This window comes from Cydia fagiglandana, chromosome 1 (assembly GCF_963556715.1).
Source record: "Cydia fagiglandana chromosome 1, ilCydFagi1.1, whole genome shotgun sequence".
Lineage (NCBI taxonomy): Eukaryota > Metazoa > Arthropoda > Insecta > Lepidoptera > Tortricidae > Cydia > Cydia fagiglandana.
In genome coordinates this window covers 15,277,142-15,301,271 of record NC_085932.1, presented here as the reverse complement: position 1 = coordinate 15,301,271, position 24,130 = coordinate 15,277,142, and the positions used below count along the sequence as shown (strand labels likewise).

Here is a 24,130-nt window from a genome sequence, read left to right as displayed (position 1 = left end):
TGCTTACTGAACTGAAGTGCTTACTGAAGTGTTACTTTATCAAAAATAAATTGATATTGAAAGACAAGACAATAAATGGTATCCCTTTTTTATTTTTGGCATAATGTTACTAACTAATAACAAAACAACATTATAAATAATTTGGCTCAGGTGTAAACTATCTAAGTGTTTATTTTTATTTATAGAAGCAGAACGAACTGGAAATCGTCGGGTGACAAGCAAAAGACACTAAGTACCAGCACAAGTTCATAGCCATAGTGAACCATATAGTACTAAAAGAAGGTCGATTTTTGTTTAATTTTTTTTTTAGTAATTAGTGACTTTTGCTTGTCACCTGATGAATGTTGGTCAGGTATTTGCTTAAATATGTATTGTTAGAAATTATGAATGATTGAAAATTGTGCTTATATTATACCTACTAGGGACCGAAGACCCCTTTGATACATATGGTTAGGTAGTACCCGACTGTAAGAATATGATGAAAATGCAACAACAGTATACCTAATGTAAGGGAAATTGAGGAGACTAGGTCCTAGAAGAAAGAGATTTGGTTGAATATTTAAAATATCATTAAGAGTTCATCAACGTGCACACTAGCGCCACTGCTAAATAATCGTGAAATTTAACGACAGGTATTTAAAAAAGGGGGCCGCAATGTAGGTACTGTATTGTGTATTGAAGTACCTTTTGAATACATCAAACTAATAGTTTTTATGTTGCTGGATTCGTCAATCTATGCGTCCAAAGTTCAAACGGCCGTTTTTGTTTTGTGTTCATAGTTCATAGATCGACGAATCCAGCAACACAAAAACTAGTTTGATGTATTCAAAAAGTACCAACTTAAATACAAAATATAGTACGTAGCTGCCACCTTTTTTAAATCTTTCGTTAAATTTAAATAATCACGATTATTTAGCAGTGGCGCTAGTGTGCACGTTGATGGGCTCTTAATACCTAGGTATATCAATACATACTAATTTAATTATCTGTGTTGACATCAGAACGCAGTATCAGCTGAATGAAAGCCCTTTAGTATATTATTTTAGTTATTTTACATTAACCGGCAATTAGGTAATCATCGCTTTTCTAATTGAGAAAACCAAGTCAACTAGATATTGATAAGGCAACAGTCGTCTACAGTCAATATTCAAACAAATCAACAGCTTTAAAAAAGATGTCTACAGTAGATATAAATTTGCTAGTTTTGCTACTGACCTAGAAAAAAACCGTTGCAAAGTAACTGGCATTCGAATAATCTATTCATATATATTATAATCGAAGACAAATCTCTGTAAAAATATTTTATCACAATACACTTATATTAATATTATCTACCCTTCTTGCGCGTAAATTTCAAATACGTACAGTATAAGATAATATTAGGAACTGGATTTTTTTAAATATACATATCTAACCGAGACCGCAAGTTAACGATTATCCACCGACACACTACACAATTCTGCTAATAACATTAAATATAAGTAGGTAACTATTATTTACTGGGACAGTTTTGTTAATTCTTATAAAAATTTAGTACCTTTAGTGGTAAAATAGGCATTGGCACATTCATCTATCTATTGATGCAATAAATACGATTAAGATTTTTTATACATTTGGGACGGTAGATCTATATATTTATATCATTTTCGCCTACATTCATTGAAGCGTCTTATATAATGCAGACTACTGAATTTGACTGTGTCGCGTGATCGCGTGAACATAGACAACTCAAAGGTAAATTTTATAATTCATCCCACATTTTACATACCTACCTAAATAACAATAACAATGTGTTACTAGACTAAAATAGGTAGGTATTACTAAAATTACCTATTACATCACCCGGACCCTGGACCACAGCCAAACATCAATGAATCTTCTTTTTTTCTTTACCGAAACTGGCACTTATTGTTTTAGGAATAAGGGTGAAGATTGTGTAATGTAGTAGAAGGATAGAGAGCACGATGGTCCCCAGCAAGGCGGCAGCGACGTCGAATAGCGCGTATTCGTGGAAGGCGAGGTTCCTGGCGCCCGAGTGGAGGGGCGCCTGGGTCCCCCAGCGGAGCACCCTCTCCGTCCAGTAGACCGCTGTATCTAGCGGGTCGTTTTGTCTGTCTCGCCAAATTTCGGAAGCCCGACGAGCGCTCACACGCATTCTGAAATCACAAGATAAACAGGAGATTAACTTTGGCACGATCCATTAGTTTTATGAAATAAACCTTACCTACCTTGTATAATAGGTAGGTACCTACTTACAATATAATATTTGAGTAAATTCTACCAAATCTGCAGTAAACACCATGCATGTTCATAAGAGTTTCATAATGACACGTATTTATTACTCGTAGGTGTATGGGTTAGAAGTGTTAGAACGGCAGAGTTATTATCTGTAATATCTCCAGCAGGGTAAAAATAGAATATAGCACCTAATTACACATAACAATTAGCAAGGAAACGTGAGGGTTATAATGGTTAGATACATTTGCTACGTTAATAGGTATTTGTCATAATGAAAGTCATGCTGCTGCAGAAACCAACGCGTGAGGAAGTTATGTAATGTCATGCAATTATGTCTCCGTACATAATACGATGTATATATGTAGTTGGGATTTTCTTACGTGGTGGCAGCTAAGGTTTTGCCCAGTAACTATCGAACACATTTCCATACTGTTTACTTATATTTTACCTACACTGAGAGAAAAATCATCACCAGGAATTAAAAAACAGTTCTGTACTGGGGGAATAAATGAAGTTTTAGTAATAATTATGGTCGACGTTACACTAATTCTGTAAAGTTTATTTATTTCTACAAACAGCTCGGTAATCCCAAATATAATTTCAACAAACAGATAATAGAAATTGCAAGAACTAATAGAAATTGCAAAAGTCAATTTGTTCCTATTAGTTAACTCTCCTTGTCCCCGGATTAAGTTTATTTTTGTAATTCTAAGTGTATTTTTGTTGTACTTTTCTCTGTGTATAATTCTTAAACTATGCGCTCAATGGTCAGCGTAATGCATGCCCAATTGTCCATCAATCAAGATACTTACTCTGCGCTGAGCACGCTCTGCAGCCCCTTAAGCATGGATTCCTCCGACAAATCCGCGTACGACAAGACCTTGGCCAGTCCCGCGGCCTCGGCCACCGCTGCGTTCTGTGGTTGGTCTCCAAAGAACGGCACTACCAGCATTGGCTTGCCAGCAAATATCGCCTCGGTCATGCCCAGCAGACCTCCGTGCGCTATGAACGCCAACACTTTCTTGTGCCCTGAAAATATTGATAAAACACACTATTAGTTAACTTCACTTCTAGTGATCACAATAGTTAGGTACCTTCTATTACAAAAGGGCAAAGTTGTTTAACTCATCGTGTTAATCCTATATTGATACCCAAGCAATCAAGTTTCTAAAATAGAACCACGGACGCTCGTGGTTCAATTTTGGAAAAGTGGAATCTTGAGCGTTGCGAGGGATAGATATAGATGGTCAAGCAAATCTTAAAAGTAGAAAAAGGCGCGAAATTCAAATTTTCTATGAAACAATATCCTTTGGCGCCTACATTTTTCAAATTTGTCGCCTTTTTCTACATCGGCATAACAGAACTGGTCAGAACTTTAAAGCCAGATTTCTCTAACAGGGTTTCGCCTAAAGAATAGAATAACTTAGTAGAGTTTCGACGCAAAAGTGAAACATTCGAATGAGAACCTCTTCCTTTTTAAATAACTACAAGACCACAGAATAAATAAAAATTTTAGACCCAGTAGTTTAGGAGATAAAGAAAGGGAATGGTAATTTTTTGGCTATTTTCTTAAATAACTTCGAACCTATGTATATTAAAATTATAAAATACTAGGTACAGGGGCCAAATTCGACACGTACAACTGTCAGATTTCGCATCCACGTCAAATCAACAGTTGATTTTATCGCATTCTGAGTTATGATTCCATCAACGGTGGATAATATCATTTGGTACAACCAAAACTCCACTCTAAACTAAGGGTGGTTCGGTTTGGTTTGCTTGTCACCCTAACTGTGGATTGTTAATGTCAAATTTTGACATTGTACGTATTCGAGAACTTATGATTTTTCCCACATCAACGGGAGATCAACACGATACGTCAAACGTCGCTTGGCGAATAGGGGTCCAGAAGACTCACTCTCTAAAACGCGTCTGTTGCGATCAGCACAGATATGGCCGCTAGGTGGCGACAGCGCCACGCGCGGCTTATGGCTTTCCTCAAAATTGGGGTGGAACGGATGTACTTTTAGCTACCTGTAGCAAAGCGACGAAATCGCGGCCACGCCTGACAAGACTTAGCTTAAATTTCAAATACATATTTAGGTACAGTCAAAAGTTTTAATTTGTGACCCATTTCGCACCTTGTCACAGTGACAGTCAATATGAAAGTCGCTAGAGACCTTATACTATTGACACTGTGACAAGGTACAAAATGGGTCATAAATTAAAACTTTCGACTGTACCTATTAACATATATCATTTCCATTCTTCCGATCGAGGTCGGATACGTTTAGTTGGTAACATAAATACATGGTTCACGTGTCAGTGGTGTCGTCGATAATTTACAAACAATGCTATATAAATGTATGTGTAATGGTCGATAGAAGCCGTACAGGCGTTTGCCTCCAACCACACATTAATGTATGATCACAAAGTAGTCTCATGAAGTAGATAAAAACCGGGCAAGTGCGAGTCGGACTCGCGCACGAAGGGTTCCGTACCATAAAGCAAAAGAAAAACGGAAAAAAATGCAAAAAGAAAACGGTCACCCATCCAAGTACTGACCACGCCCGACGTTGCTTAACTTTGGTCAAAAATCACGTTTGCTGTAGGGGAGCCCCACTTAAATCTTTATTTTATTCTGTTTTTAGTATTTGTTGTTATAGCGGCAACAGAAATACATCATCTGTGAAAATTCCAACTGTCTAGCTATCACGGTTCGTGAGATATAGCCTGGTGACAGACAGACGGACAGACGGACGGACGGACGGACGGACAGCGAAGTCTTAGTAATAGGGTCCCGTTTTACCCTTTGGGTACGGAACCCTAAAAAATGTACCTAGAGTTAGACCAAGATAAGTCTGCAGCGATTTTGATAGCACACGCAGTGCAAGGGTTATTTTAAACATTAAATTTCTATGAAATATATATGACGTGTAAACAAATTGAAGCGTAGCGAGTGGTTGTAAAAGTGAAATCTTGAGAGTTGCGAGGGTTTTAAGGGACGAGGGTTAAACAAATTTTGCCACCGAGTGGAACCTACAATTTTTTACCACACCAACGCAAGGACTGACTGTAGAATATCAAACCAAATCAATTCAAAATTAATGATACCCACCTATTAAATATTTATCATTCAAAATAATTCTACCAGCCAACGTAAAGGCCCCAGTACACAATGGGCCATCGCCGGCCACTCCAAGGGACGCAGCCATGCGGTAGAATGAGATAGCAATATCACTTGCTCCCTCTAACGCATACATGCGTCCCTTGGAGTGGCCGGCCATGGCCCATTGTGTACTGGGGCCTTAAGGAAACAACTAAACATTTGCTCTTGATTACTTTGCCACACATGTGGAAAAAAAATGTGGCTAAATCGCCGCAGACTTTTCTTGGTTTACCTCTAGGTATAACTTGGTTTGCTGATCTTATCTCCAGAAACCGTTCAATACCTACACAGCAAAAGAACTTTATTCTTAGAATATCATGTCGTAGTTGTTGTGTCAATTCCCCATAATCGAATATCTTTAATCACGCTCACACCACAGAACGCGTGATGTGGTGAATAGGTTATCAATAAGGTCAAGTATTATGAGATCGTAATATCTTCTGCTTAATCATTATATAAGACTGATATGATTACAAGTTAAGCGGTAAGGAAGTATTGTTTGAGGCATAAAACATCACTTCAGTATTAACCTACTTTTTTACTGGAACGGGAGCTCATTTTTAACAAGAATGAAGTCTGACAACTGTATATCGATTCTGTTATGCTCCGCGTGGTAGGAGTAGATAGGAGTAGGTACCAGTTTTGAAACCGCGGCCCAATATTTTGGCACATTATCAAACATGGTTATTATTGGTAACTCACTCAGCAACTCTGACTGCGGTATCCATTTGACCCTCATGATGTTCCCAGTGATGGTGCCCTCCTCGTCGCTTTCCTCGTACTTCCACACCACCCGCTGCTTCAGTTTGGACAGGGCGTTGATGATGATCTCCTCTTTGTACTTCGGTATTGACGCGGTTTTGATCAGAGAGCCGAAGCTGAACAGGACCACGCCTTCCGAAGATTCGTTCAGAAATTTCTCGATATACTGAAACGAACAGAACAGCTCTTAACTACATGGTGAAATTTTAACCACCAGCTCATACTTTACGTAAGTGCCCATACTGAACAACTTTTACTATGGGACTATACTTGGGAGTACTACCTAATCACTTTATTATACACAACACAGGTTGACAATAATAAATTAGAGTAATGGAAGTACAAAGGCGAACTTATCCCTATAAGGGATCTCTTCCAGCTAACCGTCGAGTATAATGCCGAAATCGCAAAATTTTTTTTGCAAGTGTGTTTCATACATTCTGGCTGATGTGATGCCGCTGATTTCTATGGGACAGCCAAATTTATTTTCGCGATTTCGGCATTGGTCCCATAATGAAAGTTGTTCAGTATGACCTATAATGGCTCCTCTACACGATGGGCCAACGCCGGCCACTCCCAGGGACGCATTTATGCGTTTGAGGGAGCAAGTGATATTGCTATCTCATTCTAACGCATGGCTGCGTCCCTTGAAGTGGCCGGCGTTGGCCCATCGTGTAGAGGAGCCATAAAATCACTACGGAGAGTATGGCTGGTGGTTAAAATTCCACCCTGTATTTATGGTCCACAGTATGTGACCAGAAAATATATCGTCCAGTGATAAGATAACACGTAAATACAATAGTATCTAATATTGTAGTGGCTATTGATGATATTTTGAGCTCTCAGTATTACTGGGTATTCTAAAATAGAATGCTCGACATTGGCATGCTCCATGCTCTGCTAGGTCTACACAGCCTAAATATACCAGTTAAAATTAGCCGTTAATCATTATTGGCGCGACGCAACATTTCGCCAACAAATCACGCTATGTTCTGTTGCTTAGGTAGGTACTACAGTTACTACTATTACCATTATGTTGAAATAATAAGAAATTTCTAGGATCGAATTACGGATCTGTGTAATCAGAGATTATTGATTCAATGCAATTCAATATATAGTAGGTACAATTACCAGGCGGGGCAACAGACACTTAAAAGGCGTATCCAGATTATAGTAAATTTTTCGCCAATCTGATTAAATTGCCCGATCGAATTAGGAGGTGCGGACGCAAATACGAGTACCAATTTGGCTCGCCGAATTCAACCGCCGCGCCGATAATGACCGATATTACCGATAAAATGAGGTGCGGACGCAAGAATACCAATTTGTGAGGCCAGTATTTTAGTTTTGGGGCATTTTTTCAATTTAGAGGGCTCTAATATCACCCATAAATCTAGAATTAGAGATTGACGCCAATTTCATTTCTGATGAAATCGACTGATTTGATCAGTCCCGTCTGGATACCACTTTATTTCTGTTCTAAAACATTTTAATTTAACAGTTCTTGCTAACAATGCCAATTTTGATTAACGAATCTTCTCTTTCCGCACAGAATTTAATAAAATCACTTCACGAGATTAGCGAGTGATTCTAATTATCTCGAGCGAAATAGCGAGAGGATCTAAGGCATGAATTGCAAAAAAATGTTTTGTGTGGCACATACAACTTTTCTCCTCAGCAATAAGAACATAAGAAGGAAAAATACAATATAGGTTTATTCTAGGAAAACAAAGCCATTAAGCAATACGTCAGATGTCATACTTCACACTCATACTTAAAGCACCCATATAATCCATAGATATCCTATACCTAGATACCTACCCATTTCCAAAGATGGAGTTGGAGTCCCAGTAATGAATGTGTCTATCCAACAGGTCAATTCCAGCCGGATAAAAATGTTTGGGCAATTGATTGTCATATTTTTACGCGCCACTACACTACTTCGCACATAAAAGTCATCTGTACAAGGTGTAACATGAGGAAACCGAATAATTTTAACCACGCATTTTTGAGGTCAAAAGAAGGAAAAAATGTAATATGAGTTTAGGTCAAATTCGCCAAATAAATTTTTTTTGTTTTGTTTTTTCAATTTTTTTAGTGTATTTGTACATAAAAAATAAATGTTATTGGTAAACTTGTGACTAAAATTGATTTTAACATTTTTTTTTTCGTAAAACTTAGTTTTTGCAATTGTATAGTACCTAATTCTTTAATTCGCCTAAAATGCAGTGTTCCATGACATTCCTTAGTAACAGATTTGATTGAAAATGACACGCATCAGACCCGTCGAAAGCGTAACCATTTTCGGATGAATACAATAAGCGTTTTAAATTGGTAAGTATCTAACGACGCGCGCTTTAGACGCGCTCACGCTCGCACCAAAATCTAATTTTGCTTACTGTAAGTTGTGTTGAGTTTTTAACCGACTTCCATTTCATAGAAGGAGGAGGTTCTGTATTCGGTTGTGGCTATTTTTTTTTTCTATATACGTTCACCGATTACTCCGACATCCGTAGTCCGATTTGAGTAATTCTTTTTTTGTTTGAAAGGAGCTACCTCCGAGTTGGTCCCATTTTAATTTGGTTCTGTTCTGATGATGGGATCCATGAGGAATTGAGGGAACTCCTCAATTTTTAAAGGCACGTGTATGGTGATTTGGGTGTTTTCTTAAGCAACTCGAGCATTTTCTCCCGAAAATCACCACTTTGATGAAGTGGACCTGATGATGATGATTGTTTTGATGATAATGATGATGATTTTTTAAATGTAGTGTTCAGCGATTACTCCGGCACCTGTGATCCGAATTGAGTAATTATTTTTTTGTTTGGAAGGAGTTATCTCCAAGGTGTTTCCGTATTATTTTTGGTTCTGGTCTGATGATGGAATCCATGAGGAATTGAGGGAACTCCTCAGTTTTTAAAGGCACGTGTAAAGTGATTTCGGTGTTTTCTAAAGTAACTTCCGAAAACCGCCAATTTGATGTAGTGCAAGTGTAGCCTTACCACGAGTTTGACATTGACATATTCGCTAAGTTAGCGACGCTAACGTCTTCCTAACTTACTTTCTATGCATCTCGCTCGCACTAATATGCCAGTACGAGCGAGATGCAAAGAAAGTAAGTTACACACGCTAGCGAATAAATCAATGTCAAACTCTTGGTAAGCTGGTAAGGCTACTGATCGGGGTTTAGGGTTAGGAGTTAAGGGGTCGGGGAATGGTGGTTGAAGGGCTGCTGGTTCGATGGGTTCATGGATCAGGAGTTGATGCGTTGTGAGGTAGAGTGAGCGGGGGGTTGAGGGATTGGGCCAGTGGTGGGGCGGAGGATGGATTTAGTGTAGTGACAGGAATTATATATAATTTCCCAGACGGACTCGAGAAAATTCCTGATTACATATTTATTAAAGTAGGTACACGAATTTAGTGTTAATCATGATGTTGTTTTTCATTCATGCGTCGCGCTCTTAACAATGCGTTAAAACTAAAAATGGAAAAATAAAAACTTTTTGCAAAAAAAAGAAAACCGACTTCAAAAAGGATGAAATAAAATATTATCCTTTTTAAGTCTATGCGTTACCAACTGATATGTTTGAAGTCGGTGCCAAGCCAAGTAGTAAGGAATACCCGTCAAAAATAATCAGCTTTATGACTATAATCCCATTATAACTGTACTAATAACTATTATAAATGTGTAAGTAATTCTGTCTGGCTCTTTGTCGCCTTTTCATAGCTAAACAACTGAACCGTTTTAGGTAAAATTTGGCAAGAACGTAAATTCCTTGAATTGTTTTATATTTTGAAATGTAGTCCTCTGAATAAGGGACGGGAAATAACTCAGTCCCAACCCCACGCTTGCGTGCCGACAAACATGGTACTGTACCAAGAAGGTTTGATCGTGTGTTCTGAGGTGTGTTCTTAGGTACAGTCGACGTCAAATATATGTTTATACTTTTGCACCTTACTCCTTTGTAATAAGACGAAAAGTGTAAAGATATTTTTAACGTCGACTGTATCTACAGAAAGTATGTTCATTGTCGTCGTGTAAGGCAATCCAACGTACATCCTTATCGAATCGCACCAAAATCATGGTATGCTTCAAAAGTTGGCTTGGCACCGACTTCAAACATATCAGTTGGTAACGCATAGACTTAAAAAGGATAATATTTTATTTCATCCTTTTTGAAGTCGGTTTTCTTTTTTTTGCAAAAAGTTTTTATTAATTTTAAGCACCCTTGTGTGAGCTGCTGAAGTGAAAAAATTAAACGTTTAGTATTTGCACCAGTATTGTAATTCGTCATAATACCTACATGTAGGTATTGTAGGTATATGATGGTTCATAACATTACACATTAAAATAATCGATTAGAAATAATAATAAACTGTGGCCACATACAAACATTTTTAATCTAAATAACCTTGTTAAATGTAATAAAATACTGTACATTACAAGCGTTCCTAATTTCCTATGCGCATTTAACTACTTAATCGAATAGTATTGTATACAATCGTGATATAATAGAGAGCTTTTCGTTCGAGTACCGTATTTAGGCAACGAAGCTTGCTGAGTTGCCTAAGTGAGGTACATGCGAGATTGAAAATCGTTGCAGACTTATCTTGGTCTAACTCATTAGTGGTTTATATTGTAGGTAGGTAGGTACTTTAGTAGATGATTCACCACATCATATAAGTCGTACCTCTACCTTTACTTGTAGGATGTACGTATCGGTCTAGCCTAGTGGGTAGTGTAGTGACACAGTGACCCTGCCTATGAAGCCGATGGTCCCCGGTTCGAATCCCGGTAAGGGTATTTATTTGTGTGATGGCACAGATATTTGTTCCTGACTCATGTTTGTTTTCTATGAATTTATATATTATATATGTCGGCAGCCGATCGTAAGATCAGGCATATCGTGAATTTCCTAGGCATATCGTGAAACGTAAAAATCTTTGACTCGTTAGTCGTTCCCTGAGTCGACGTGCCCCGGGCGCCGTCCAAGGGGGGGCGCCAAAATGGGCAAAATACTACCTCTCCGCCTTGCCAAAGGCATAGCAGGGATACTTTCGTCAGTCGTATTTACCACCACTGTGAAGTGTGAAATGCGGATGGTAATCTGGCCCTCAGGCAAATTTGGTGCCTGCCCCGGGCGCCATATCCTCTAGCTACGCCACTGTAGTCAGTTTGTGTAAAAATGTCGTATAATATTTTTTTTGTTATTTATACATATTATAATATACCATATTATAATGTGATGAACATTGTACATGCGTAAGTGGATTTGAGCTTTACTTTCTTCTGATTTAATGAGCAAATATGTACTTACCTTTCCTGTATTATTTAGGAAAACTGATTAAGTACGTAAGTACATCAATTTCACGACTAGGCCACCATACTACCACGTAGGTACCAACAAGCACGAGTATTAATAGGTAACCCAATTGAACCCAGCATCCCGAAGTCAATTGTGCTAAGTGCATAAGAAGGAAAGGAGCGCACTTGTCAATTGTATAGTATTGAGGATACGATCTATCGGAGAGTAGGGGGCCTAGCTAGTGGGGCCTAGGCAAGATGACAATCGTTCGCATAGATTATCTCATTCCTAAAAGATTGTAGAGACTAGATAGCTATCTATCAGTCTTCCATATTAGCACGATATCATACCGTATTAAATTTAACCTTTTGTTATTATTTTATAATTATTTCGCTTAAAGTTTAGTTTCTTTCTTCGCAAGTGTGATGAAAAACATTGTGTGTAACTAGGTAAGAATATTGTAAGCTCGAGTCTTTAATTCCTAATCACAGACCTCGAAACAAGATCTCATCTTACCTCCCACGTTGCAAAATGTACTAACCTATATATATACCTACTTACCAAGAGATTGATGGACTAATCTAGTATAGGTACCTACCTACCTAGTATTATTAAAAAAGTTATTTTAGAACGTTAAAGGACCACTACGTACCTAGTATAAAAGTAGCTATAGTTTATCTACTCATTTAAATACCTAACTTGTATCGAAAGCAATAAGTAATTGTAAGGAAACTGGAGCGTCAAATCCGCAAGTACCGTTGGCTAACTATAGCGAAACTGAAAGTAAGCATTACCTTATAAAAAGTAAATTGGTTTTTAACGGTTATGGGTTTATACTACTTTATTTTAGCCACCAGTTTATTGCTCTTCGATCTGACCATTCACGGGTTGAACGATACTTGAAGGGATAGCATTGATCGAAATAAGTAAGAACAACCACAACACAACCACCGTAGTTTATAAACCAACTGCTGGTATCGTCAAGGCCAGTTTAACTCATAAATTTAGCAAGAAAACAATTGATGTATGGTCCGTTCCGTTATCGTTCTACGCGCGAGTAAAAGTAAACAGTGCTGGCGGTGGTACAGTTGCCATCAGATATATCGGAGCGGCCAAGATGTTCACAAATTTCACAATATCTGAACACGCACTCTAACGCCTTGACAATAGAGGCGCGTTCAGATATTTGTGAGCGCCTTAGCAGCTCCGATATATCTGATGGCGACTGTAGGGTAGCTGAGGTTATTTGAACTTGGTTTGGTTCAAGTTCAATATCGATTCACTGCACAGTTGATGCGCCGCTACGCCGTATTATGAAAACGGCATCCAATAACCAAGCTGTTTGCTTATGTAACAGGGTAACAGTTAGGTATACCTATGTATAATTGGACGTAGTTTAGCGTAAAAGATCCATCCTCTAAAATTTGTCATTTAAATGAATGACTTTTCCCTTTGACAGAAAGTTCAAATTTTACTAACAGATTTTTGTGGATTGGATCTTTTAAGTACCCTAAACTACGTCCAATTATACTTAAGTATATTATTATTGATACTTCTTAAGTGAGTGTTCCAATTGAGCCGTTTAACAATGAGTAATTAAGGTCGAAGGGTGTCAAATTCCGGCGGTTCGGTGGCCGGCTCCCATACAGTACGCAGCAGTAACTGCGGGGTTGCGTAATGCACCTATAATGAGTTTGTTTAGTTTTTATTTACAACCTACATTTTACAGTAGGTATAGGTATATGCTAGTTTTAAGGTCTACCTTTGGGGCATTAGTTGCCAGATCATAATAAATATATTTATTTTCCATTATTATTTTTATACTTATTTTTCGGACTTAAGTCCGATATGACGGTAAAACGGTGATTGGTGCGAACTTGCGAAGTAGGTAGTTACGCTTAATTACAGAAATGCACTCTTATTATATCAATCATAACATTCATATGTAACTACACCAACGATATGGCTAAAGTACCTACCCAGTCTGTATCTTTAGGTATTTAAATAAAAGTAAACAAATGGCACCTTTAGCCAGTTGAGGGTAGATAACAATAACAACATTACACGATCAAATAATGTAGGTTAAAGACAGGTCGTTCACGTTCAGTCACTGATCCGGGCGGTTTTGTAATTGGTCGGTTAATCAATAAATGTTTTAATACCAGGGACAGGAACCGGTTACCTTAACCGGGGTTTTTCATAGGGTTATTTTAGAAGCGGTTGTAAAAACCCCTACCATAACGGTAACCGTATGATAAGGTAACACTTTGATTCGGTAACCGTATCAGATACGGTTAACCTCTGTTACCGGTAACCGAAATAAAAACCCAGTCTATTCAGTTACCTCATTATAAGGTTTTTGACTAGTTCAAACGATTGCAATCTTTACGCCCACTTAAATTCAACTTGTTATTGAATAACCGAGGTTGGCATGGGCGATCTATGAAGCCTCCAGCACAAACAAGTTTTTTTGCCGTTCCTTTGCTTATCTTTATACCTACCCGTGTGGTGTGTTCTTATTTTAAATCTTATTATATTATAAATAAAATAATTAAAATAAATAATGTTAATAAATAAATAATTTAAATAAAATATATAAAGTAATTTAAAAAAAAAAACAAAAAAAAAAAATAAAAAAAATAAAAAAAAAATAAAAAAAATAAAAAATAAATAAAATGAATAAAATGAATAAAATGAATAAAATGAATAAAATGAATAAAATGAATAAAATGAATAAAATGAATAAAATGAATAAAATGAATAAAATGAATAAAATGAATAAAATGAATAAAATGAATAAAATGAATAAAATGAATAAAATGAATAAAATGAATAAAATGAATAAAATGAATAAAATGAATAAAATGAATAAAATGAATAAAATGAATAAAATGAATAAAATGAATAAAATGAATAAAATGAATAAAATGAATAAAATGAATAAAATGAATAAAATGAATAAAATGAATAAAATGAATAAAATGAATAAAATGAATAAAATGAATAAAATGAATAAAATGAATAAAATGAATAAAATGAATAAAATGAATAAAATGAATAAAATAAATAAAATAAATAAAACAAATAAAATAAATAAAATAAATGAAATAAATAACATATATAATATATAAAATAAATAAAATAAATACTTCCGGTCCTGTAATAATAAAATTATAGGTCGTCCGTTTAAAACGAATCCTCAGCCCGCAAGTAGCTTCCGAGCCTCGACAATAATGTACTAAAAATGTAGCAAACCAATAAGCAACGGATAATAAAGGTTACCATAACTGAATGAAAACCTGTTGAAAACCCTTAACAATGTTAGGGTTACCGTTTCAATAAGCTTACCATTACAATCAGGTAACCGTATGATAGGGTTACCGAATGATAAGGTAACCGAAACGATTGGGTTACCGAATTGATAGGATTAAGCGTAAAGAGGGGTTTTCCGGTCCTTGCTTTAGATACCTAAGAAAACGTTGATCCCGCAATTATCATCTTAAAATTTAAATCGGGTAGAAATGAATAACTTGGGTAAGTAAATAAATAAAGCCACCATAAAGTGACAACAAGCAGGATCCAGGACCGGAAAACCCCTCTTTACGCTTAATCCTATCAATTCGGTAACCCAATCGTTTCGGTTACCTTATCATTCGGTAACCCTATCATACGGTTACCTGATTGTAATGGTAAGCTTATTGAAACGGTAACCCTAACATTGTTAAGGGTTTTCAACAGGTTTTCATTCAGTTATGGTAACCTTTATTATCCGTTGCTTATTGGTTTGCTACATTTTTAGTACATTATTGTCGAGGCTCGGAAGCTACTTGCGGGCTGAGGATTCGTTTTAAACGGACGACCTATAATTTTATTATTACAGGACCGGAAGTATTTATTTTATTTATTTTATATATTATATGTTATTTATTTCATTTATTTCATTTATTTTATTTATTTTATTTATTTTATTTATTTTATTTATTTTATTTATTTTATTTATTTTATTTATTTTATTTATTTTATTTATTTTATTTATTTTATTTATTTTATTTATTTTATATATTTTATTTATTTTGTTTATTTTTTTTATTTTTTTTTTTTGTTTTTTTTTTTAAATTACTTTATATATTTTATTTAAATTATTTATTTATTAACATTATTTATTTTAATTATTTTATTTATAATATAATAAGATTTAAAATAAGAACACACCACACGGGTAGGTATAAAGATAAGCAAAGGAACGGCAAAAAAACTTGTTTGTGCTGGAGGCTTCATAGATCGCCCATGCCAACCTCGGTTATTCAATAACAAGTTGAATTTAAGTGGGCGTAAAGATTGCAATCGTTTGAACTAGTCAAAAACCTTATAATGAGGTAACTGAATAGACTGGGTTTTTATTTCGGTTACCGGTAACAGAGGTTAACCGTATCTGATACGGTTACCGAATCAAAGTGTTACCTTATCATACGGTTACCGTTATGGTAGGGGTTTTTACAACCGCTTCTAAAATAACCCTATGAAAAACCCCGGTTAAGGTAACCGGTTCCTGTCCCTGATCTAAAGGTAAAAGTGGTAAAGTACCTATTTAAAATATTACTTACCGGTGGTATTGTTTTCTTATTTTGATCCAAATGCATACCGCCGACTTCCACCACCCCGGGTAAGAGTGGCCTTGCTCCGTTCAAACCGTGGAAAGTATTCAATAACATCAAAGATATATTTTTCCCCAAATCCGACAAATCCGTTATCTTCCTGCCGAAATGCTTTTCAATAATCTCCTGTTCTTTCACCTGGATTTCATATCTATACCACCACTTAAAGTAAAATTGTAACAATGTATTCTCCAGACGTTCAATGAAAGTCATTCTATCGAGAAATGCAGTGCTGACAACAGGGACATACGAGGGGTTATCAGCCAGGCCAATCCGTTCTGGCGACCACGGCATCACTCCACTTGATAAAAGTGCTACAATAGGGGCTTTTAAACCGTAAACGTGGGTTAGACCCAGCATACAATCACTGTTAAAGTTCTCAACTAACACTAAGTCATAATCCTTTTTTAAGGCACTTGTCAACGCCGGCCAGTCCACCAGTTTCCGGCAAACATTTAAAGCCATATCAGCTAGCGGCGCAAACTCCATTGCTTGTTTCACCATCCGCTCTACATCCACACCCAAATACCTTAAAATGCTGGGCGGGTTTTCATATATTTGTAAGTCCATCGTTTCCACTCCAAGTTGAGCGATGCCTTCGAGGCTGACGTCGGTGTAATTAGCTGGAGGGTTTTTCAGCGGGAAAAAAGACACCGTGGTTACATGGTGTCCGCGCTCGGCGAGAGTTTTTAGCAAAGGCTCAAAGACCATTTGGTGGCTCTTGCCCGTGTGAGGGAACAACCCAAGTATTCGTGCTGAGTAGACATAGTTAGAAAGCGACAGCGCGGCAGCAATGTAAACGAGGGAACGCATCGCGGACGTTACAGCTGTGCGTCTGAGCGGAGAGCGGACTGCGCCGAGCGAGCGTTCACCGACCGGCCACCGACGCGTAGAGTGCACGACTGGGGAGATATTTTCAGCTGTCGTCTGATAGGGTAACGTCCATTAACTGAATTATACTTGAAAGAGGGCAAGGCTTCCGCACTGGACAGTAATCCTAATCGTGGTTGTTTCACGATTACCTACCTATGATACATTGAATTCTATTAATAACAAGTAAGTTTTGTTTACCGTTAAATGATAAAAAGTGGTAGTACAATGTATACTTATGTTCGTATGATAACAAGTGCCTACTATGACAAGTCGGTAAAACAAAGACGGACGTGTAACTACGTGTAAAACAAGTCAATTTTAAAATATGGAGGGCATTTTAATCGGCTTAATTAGAAATTAAAATATAAAAAGTGTTTCAAACTAGGTACCGATATATATTTCAGGTTTCAAATTGGATTTTTTTAAATTTTAACTTATTTACAATAACTAATAAAAAGTTTTAAGAAAATAGAAAATCTTCAAAACTAACGGGTAGGTTAAAAACAAAAAAAATACTTACCTATATGTTACAGGTTAATCTATGAGAATAATTTACGTACTACCTACCTATAAATAAGGTCAAAAGTGGCGTGGGTCAATGTTACAAAAAGAATCTTTGTAATATTGTGTGATCCTACATCACACAATTTTACAAAGATTTTTTTGTTTGATTTACTTATACCTACGGAACCCTCGGGGCGCGGGTCCTTCCGTACTGGCCTTTTTTTATTTATGGTTAGCCCAGAGTTAGGTAAGTAGGTACTATACCTTAATTATTTCAAATGACACATCATATAAAAATATGTAGGTAGGTAAGTATTCTTTGTAGGTAAGTATCCATTATACTGCATGTGGAGAGTCAGATACGAGTAATAAATATACATGCGATATTCGTTTATCTGTATGTCCGTTTTTAACTCCCGACGCAAAAAGAGTGGTGTTTATGTATATTATGTTGTATACGCCAATGTCTGTCTGTGGCATCGTAGCTCTCAAACAGATGGACCGATTTCGATACGGTTTTTTTACATGAAAGCGAGTTTACTTGCGATGGTTCTTAGTTATGTTTGATAAAAATCGATTCGGCAGTCAGAAGAGTGCTTAACTCTTTTCCTAAATAATTTTAGTCATTAAATGGTTTTAAATCTTATGATTAAGATTAGACTTAGAGTTTAAATTTAACGGTTTATTAGACCTTTACGTCACTCTGAAAATTATGTTGTAGATGCATAAGTAGGTAATCAAATTTTGTAACACGATTGTAATTCTTGATGAAAACGATGAATAGGGCTAATATTATAACGACTCTGCTATAATATGAGTTATGATATGACATGACTAATAAGAATTACAGAACATGCAATCAAGCCAAAGATTGCAACAGTATGTTAAACAGAGTTTGTACTACTTAGGGCCAATATGATTATGCCTAGAACTAGAACTTGTATTCTTTAGACAAGTAATCTTGTTGTAATTGAAAACATGCTGTTGAAAACATGTAATTGAAACGTCATAGATTGTATTATACTGGTTGATCCCTCAATATGAACATTCCGATGGCTGTTAGGTTTCAACCGGCGTGTGTAGTTATGTTGTTTTTAGTAAACATGTCTTGAATTAAGACAATGTAAATAAAGCTATTGTAATTAATTTATTTTTAGCACGTGTAAATATTAAATCCCTGCATTTTAATCTAAGCCGCATATGAAAAACAGTAATTGTTGTTTATGTGTCCATAGAGTACAGAGTAAGTACCAACGTGGTACCTAGGTATTTTACAATTTATACATGTTTAAATATGACAGAACTGCTATATGTCATTACTACAAAGTGTTTGCAACTAAAAGAAATACGTAGGTATGTATATTAGGGCTCCGCATAGTCTCCGTACCGAAATGTTGAAAAACAATCTCTATGGCGCCACTCTGTCCGTCTAGATCGATCCTTCGCTCCTACATTTCTTGACAAACAAGCATTTTCTGACTCGGATCTCTTGCTACAATAAATAGGTAGTTATTTTTGAACTAAGTTTGTACTTAATTTAACTCCCTTATACTGATTTACCAAAGCTAAAAAAATTTGACCGGTTTTTGAAATACATAAGTGACACAAGTAAACACAACAATACATTTTCAGAATTCGTGAGTGACAACGCTGAACTACAATATAGTACCATTTTTAGTGCCCGTAAGGCCAGTCTTATTGCAAGAGAGCAAAATTCAATATTTGGTCGAAGGAGGCATGTTGAATCCAGATCGAAGTGAAATATTTCAGAATAGAATTTTGAGCGTAGCAAGGGTGGAACAGTGGCTGACAAGTATATATATGGGGCATAAAATCCAGTTTCAAATATATTAAAATCACATAGTTGCAATATAATTAATATGATAGTAGCAATAAAAATCAGTTACTAAATACAATATCAGATTAAATGACTCTACAGACGTAACAAATAGCATGCCATTTCAGATAATAAGTAGTACCTAAATACAAGGCTAGGAGGTGCAACGAATTCAATCGATCGATAAAATGTATCGCAAGTGAGGTATGTAGAAAACCAGATTTAAATGAGAGACCTACCTAACTATATACAGTGGAAACTGGATAAGTGGAATCGCAAGGGACCGGCTGTTTAGTTCCGCTTATCCAGGTTTTCCATTTATCCAGTTTTCCACTTAACCAGGTTCGGATAAAACGTTTTCTCACTTACAGAGGCTCTCGCTAACAGAGGTTCTGGATGCTAGTAATGTCGCTTATAGAGGTCACGTATAGTATGGTCAAATAAAAGATCAAGACTTAAATAATCATCATTTATGAAATATGTATGTAGATATGAATGTATTAACAAAAAATTGGTATGTAATCCTGACTTTTAAAAAAGCAATACTATAAATAATCCACAGTACTCGTATACAATTTTCAAAATTTCAAAAACAAAATCACTCCTAATATTTATTTATGCAAGAGCAATACTCATACAAAATACGTAGTTAAAACACGAACCATAATGTTAACGAAACAAACTACCCTCCTTGTGACGGTTTATTCAAAATACAAATTTTATAATTCCGAGCTGTTCCACTCATAGAGGTTTTGAAGACGGCTGCTTCCAGTTACAGAGGTAAAAAAAAGAAATTTTTGAAAAAATGGATTCCGCTTATAGAGGTCCCAAAATTCCACTTATAGAGGTAATTCGTTGCCAAGGGACTGGAACCGAGAACTTCGGTTCACTTAAAGAGGTTTTCCACTAACCCAGGTTCCACTTATCCAGTTTCCACTGTAATTTAAAGTCAAGCCGATGAAAATGTAGATATATTTTTTTTAAGAAACAAGCATCACGTAATACATCGTACATGACCATAAATAACAATTTAAATCAGCTGTAAAGTGCCTGCGTAAAAATATTATTTACATAACAATGGATTTTAAACGACAATGCTCATTCATGTCAACCTGTGGTTTATTCTAATCTGTCCGTAATCGCAAGTATTAGCTACAGTCAAGTGTATTGACACTATCGTCTGTTGAATGTGCCTTGTATGACCTCTAAATATTTAATATTTTTGGTACCAATATGTTATGATTGATAACATAGGCACAGAATAAGTAATAGTATTACATGTGTTGGTAAAATGTTACTATGTAGGTACGAGTAGTATATATAAGTTATGAAGGCAGTATTGGTTCTACGACTGTAAAACTTTTGCATAAATGACTCGTACAGAGTGTTTTTTAGCCACCCGCAATAATTTACGGGGTGAACTTGTAAGTAGGTCATACTTACCTACTGAGCAACTTTTCCCTCAAACGACCAAAATAGACACTCAGAGGGACTACTGCGAACCATGTTCGACGTGTTGCCTCTCTGTCGCACTTGTAAACTCGTACATAAGCGTGACAGGGAGGCAACACGCCGAACGTGGTTCGCAGTACGCCCTCAGGTCCGCGTCGAGCGATTTCGCTCGAAGCATTTTTTTGGTGCCTTCGCTTCGGGTAACTGTACAGTGCATCATCTTAGTTAGCCGGCAGGCCGCTCTAATTTTGTTGTATAACCGAACCAAATGAACTGTACTTTGCTAAGAACGTATAAAAAGCAAATTACAAATAATTCGAGTTATCTAACTAAAAGGTATGAAAAATATTTAAAATTGTTTGTTACTGACGAACGTTCGGCTAACAAAGGAAGAGTCCGACAAGATCGCTATACAGCACGCGTCCTTGTAATAAATAGCTAAGTATAGCTTCTGCCCACGTCTTCGTCTGCATGGAATGATGATGATGATTGATAAAAACTATCCTATAATCTTTCCTCGGGCTTCAAACTATTTACCTACGAGTATAGCACAACATTTTTTATCTCACAGAGGACAATAGGTACGTTGTCAAAAATTATAAATCTAAACTAAAAATCATCGCTTATAAATAAATGTAGATAACCAACTTTCTAAACAATATCTACCTATAGACCAATAGTTTAAATATTCAATTTGCACCCTTTCTTAATAGTGCTCAAAATTAAATGGTGATACAAAAAACGTGTTTTGGAGCTCTTGCGGTATAACAAGACTACACACATTTTCCGGCAGGGAAAGTGGCAGGGTAGGCGCTTATGTGCCCCGCTGTGCATCGAATGAACGCATCCCTTGCATTTTCCTCACCCGTTCAGACTGAATGCAGCTGTGATTGTAAGTAGAGATGCAACGGATAGTTGTTTGGCTATTATGATATTCGGCTTGACCATCGGCCGAATATTTGGTATCCGGCCGGCGGAACTATACCCACATTTCGGTTTTTCAGGTGCGCATTGTGCAGGTTTTGACCTGTTTCGTAGTGTACGTTAGCGCGGACTTATAGGGTTAGGGGTAGGGTTAGGGTTGCCAGATCGAAAGGCGCTATTATCGGGAAACGATATTAATTTTTCGGGATTTTGGGACTTCAGTCGGGAAAAAAAAACATTCGAATTAAAGTAATTGTATTAAAAACAACGATATTTTACATTATTGGCACTACGTCAGCTCGCTTGCTCGACGACAGTTCGGAACTTGAAATTATTGTTTTCTAACGTGAAGCTGTTTTTCGGGACAGTTTACACTTTGTCGGGAATCGGGAACACATGCTAAAAATCGGGAGAATCCCGCCAAATCCCGACCATCTGGCAACCCTAGGTAGGGTGTGGTTAGGTTCGAAATGAATGCGCGTGCAAGTGGAATGTTTAAATCGTTTTAAAATAATAAACGAGTACGATTATGACCTTGACTGTTTCTTATTCCAATTTCGTTTACTTACTCCGAAATCAAGCAATGTTACTATCCGGTTTTCGGCCGGATATTAAGTTTCTATCCGGTATCCGACCGGACGTTAAAATAATGGCCGGATACCGGATAGCAACCGAATATCCGGTACATCTCTAATTGCAAGGTATATTTGTTACGCATTAAATAAACACTGACAGACTGATAAAATTGTATGACTTATATTGTTCAATGAAGAGCTTATTATGATAAGATTATCAGAGCCAGCGAACTATCTGTATCTTTCGAAATTCAGGAGTATGACTGTCTGTCGGCTGTCGGTAGGTATGTTTGCACATTTTTTAATCAGCGACATACATACTTATCAATAGGAAGTTAGCAATCAATCAATACCTACTCAATTACTCAGGTCAGATTAGGTATTTCGGCAAGAGATACCGTCATAGACAGTAGGGTGGAGCGAAATCCAAAATTCTTGAATATCGCAATGGAACCCCTCTAAAAGGATGTCTAATTTTTTATTGTTTAAGGGAATAATAATTAAAAAAATATTGGTATATACTTTTAGCCCTCTACTATTCGATTATATATATCAATATATGTATATTTTTAATAAATTTAATTTAGGCTTTTTTTTTTAAAAACAAGTTTTATTCATTAAATAATATGTTTTTCTTATAGATATACTCGATTTCTATACTTATTTTTGTTTATAACATATATTTTTATGACACGGTAAAACCACGTAAATAGGGATTTTATGGAAAATTCCCTTTAACCCGGATATTGTGCACAAATTGGAGTTTACAACCCATAACAGAATCGTGAAAACTATTTTGAACATGATAAAATAATAAAAAGAATACTAATATAAGTACCGTAACATCGGGGTACTTTAGCCCATGGGGGTTACTTTGTCCCAAAACGAAAAAAAGATTGAACTTCCCGTCACGCTGCACGTCAGGACCTATCGATGTATTTCGCGCTATTCATCGATAGATGACCGTATGGGGCGGTGGGTAGAAACAATTTCACGTTAACAACGCTGATTGGTCAGTCCATAATTTCGGTCACAAGTTGTTACCTATAAACTACGCGATTCTATAATGTGCAAACTTTTTCTCGAAACAAAGAAAGCAAATAAGTTTAAGTGTTTGATTGTTATTAATCGTAACAGATATGTATCTAGGATCCTTATGTGATATAAATCATAGAATTTAAGACATTATTGTGAGAAGTATATGTTATTGAAAATCAAAGTATTCTTTGGCTATCGTTTTCGGGTTTCTTTGACCCATGGGAAAACATTTCCTTCAGAGAGAACAGCGACGCAGATATAGTCTCGCTTCATCTACTGAAGCTCTCATAACGCCACGAGATCAATGTGCTAACTAAGAAGACAATTTACTATTGAGGCAGGTTATAAATCGCGATCCCAGGAACAGCAGCCACAGGCTCAGGTTTCAAAGACAGATTCTCTAGATTGTAATGGAATTAATGAAAACAAAGATAAAGAACATCTGCCACATAAGTTTAATATCTTATAAAATGATTATCAATTTTTAAGACTGATTAGTTACAGTCGACTGTTAACTAGGTGCCTACCTAGTAAAATAATTCTATAGGAAAACTAATTTTTCATATGATAATTATAGTATACGTTAACTATTTCTAATGATTATGATCGATAAGTTTAGAAGGTTTTTCTGATTGTTTTGGCAAAGTTTTTATTAAAAAAACCATGTTTAATAGATTTATTACTTTGTGTTGATTAGTTTGCTTTTTTAGTGTAATAAAAACAAATGAATCTTACTACTATGTCCTTATTTGATATACATGTGTATTGTGTAATAAATTTAAACAGCTTTCTTTGCG

General features: G+C 36.3%; 2 protein-coding genes across 2 annotated transcripts in view; one reads left to right on the top strand and one right to left on the bottom strand.

Moving 5' to 3' along the window:
• LOC134665897 (mesoderm induction early response protein 1) overlaps window positions 1-24,130 on the top strand; it is a 242,434-nt gene that overhangs the window by 11,610 nt on the left and 206,694 nt on the right. The window lies entirely within an intron of this gene.
• LOC134664853 (UDP-glucosyltransferase 2-like) lies at window positions 72-16,995 on the bottom strand. Its single transcript, XM_063521587.1, has 4 exons — window positions 16,080-16,995; window positions 6,110-6,335; window positions 3,051-3,267; window positions 72-2,156 (listed from the first exon to the last, which is right to left on the bottom strand). Exons 1-4 carry the CDS (start codon window positions 16,941-16,943, stop codon window positions 1,868-1,870), a joined length of 1,596 nt encoding a protein of 531 aa, XP_063377657.1. The 5' UTR covers window positions 16,944-16,995; the 3' UTR covers window positions 72-1,867.

Excerpts from the sequence above, each read along its gene's own strand:
- LOC134664853 (XM_063521587.1), bottom strand. The coding sequence starts at position 16,943 with ATGCGTTCCCTCGTTTACATTGCTGCCGCGCTGTCGCTTTCTAACTAT. Across the intron at positions 6,336-16,079 it reads ATAAGAAAACAATACCACCG|TATATCGAGAAATTTCTGAA; the intron begins GTAAGTAATATT and ends TGTTCGTTTCAG. Across the intron at positions 2,157-3,050 it reads CAGAGCGTGCTCAGCGCAGA|AATGCGTGTGAGCGCTCGTC; the intron begins GTAAGTATCTTG and ends TTGTGATTTCAG.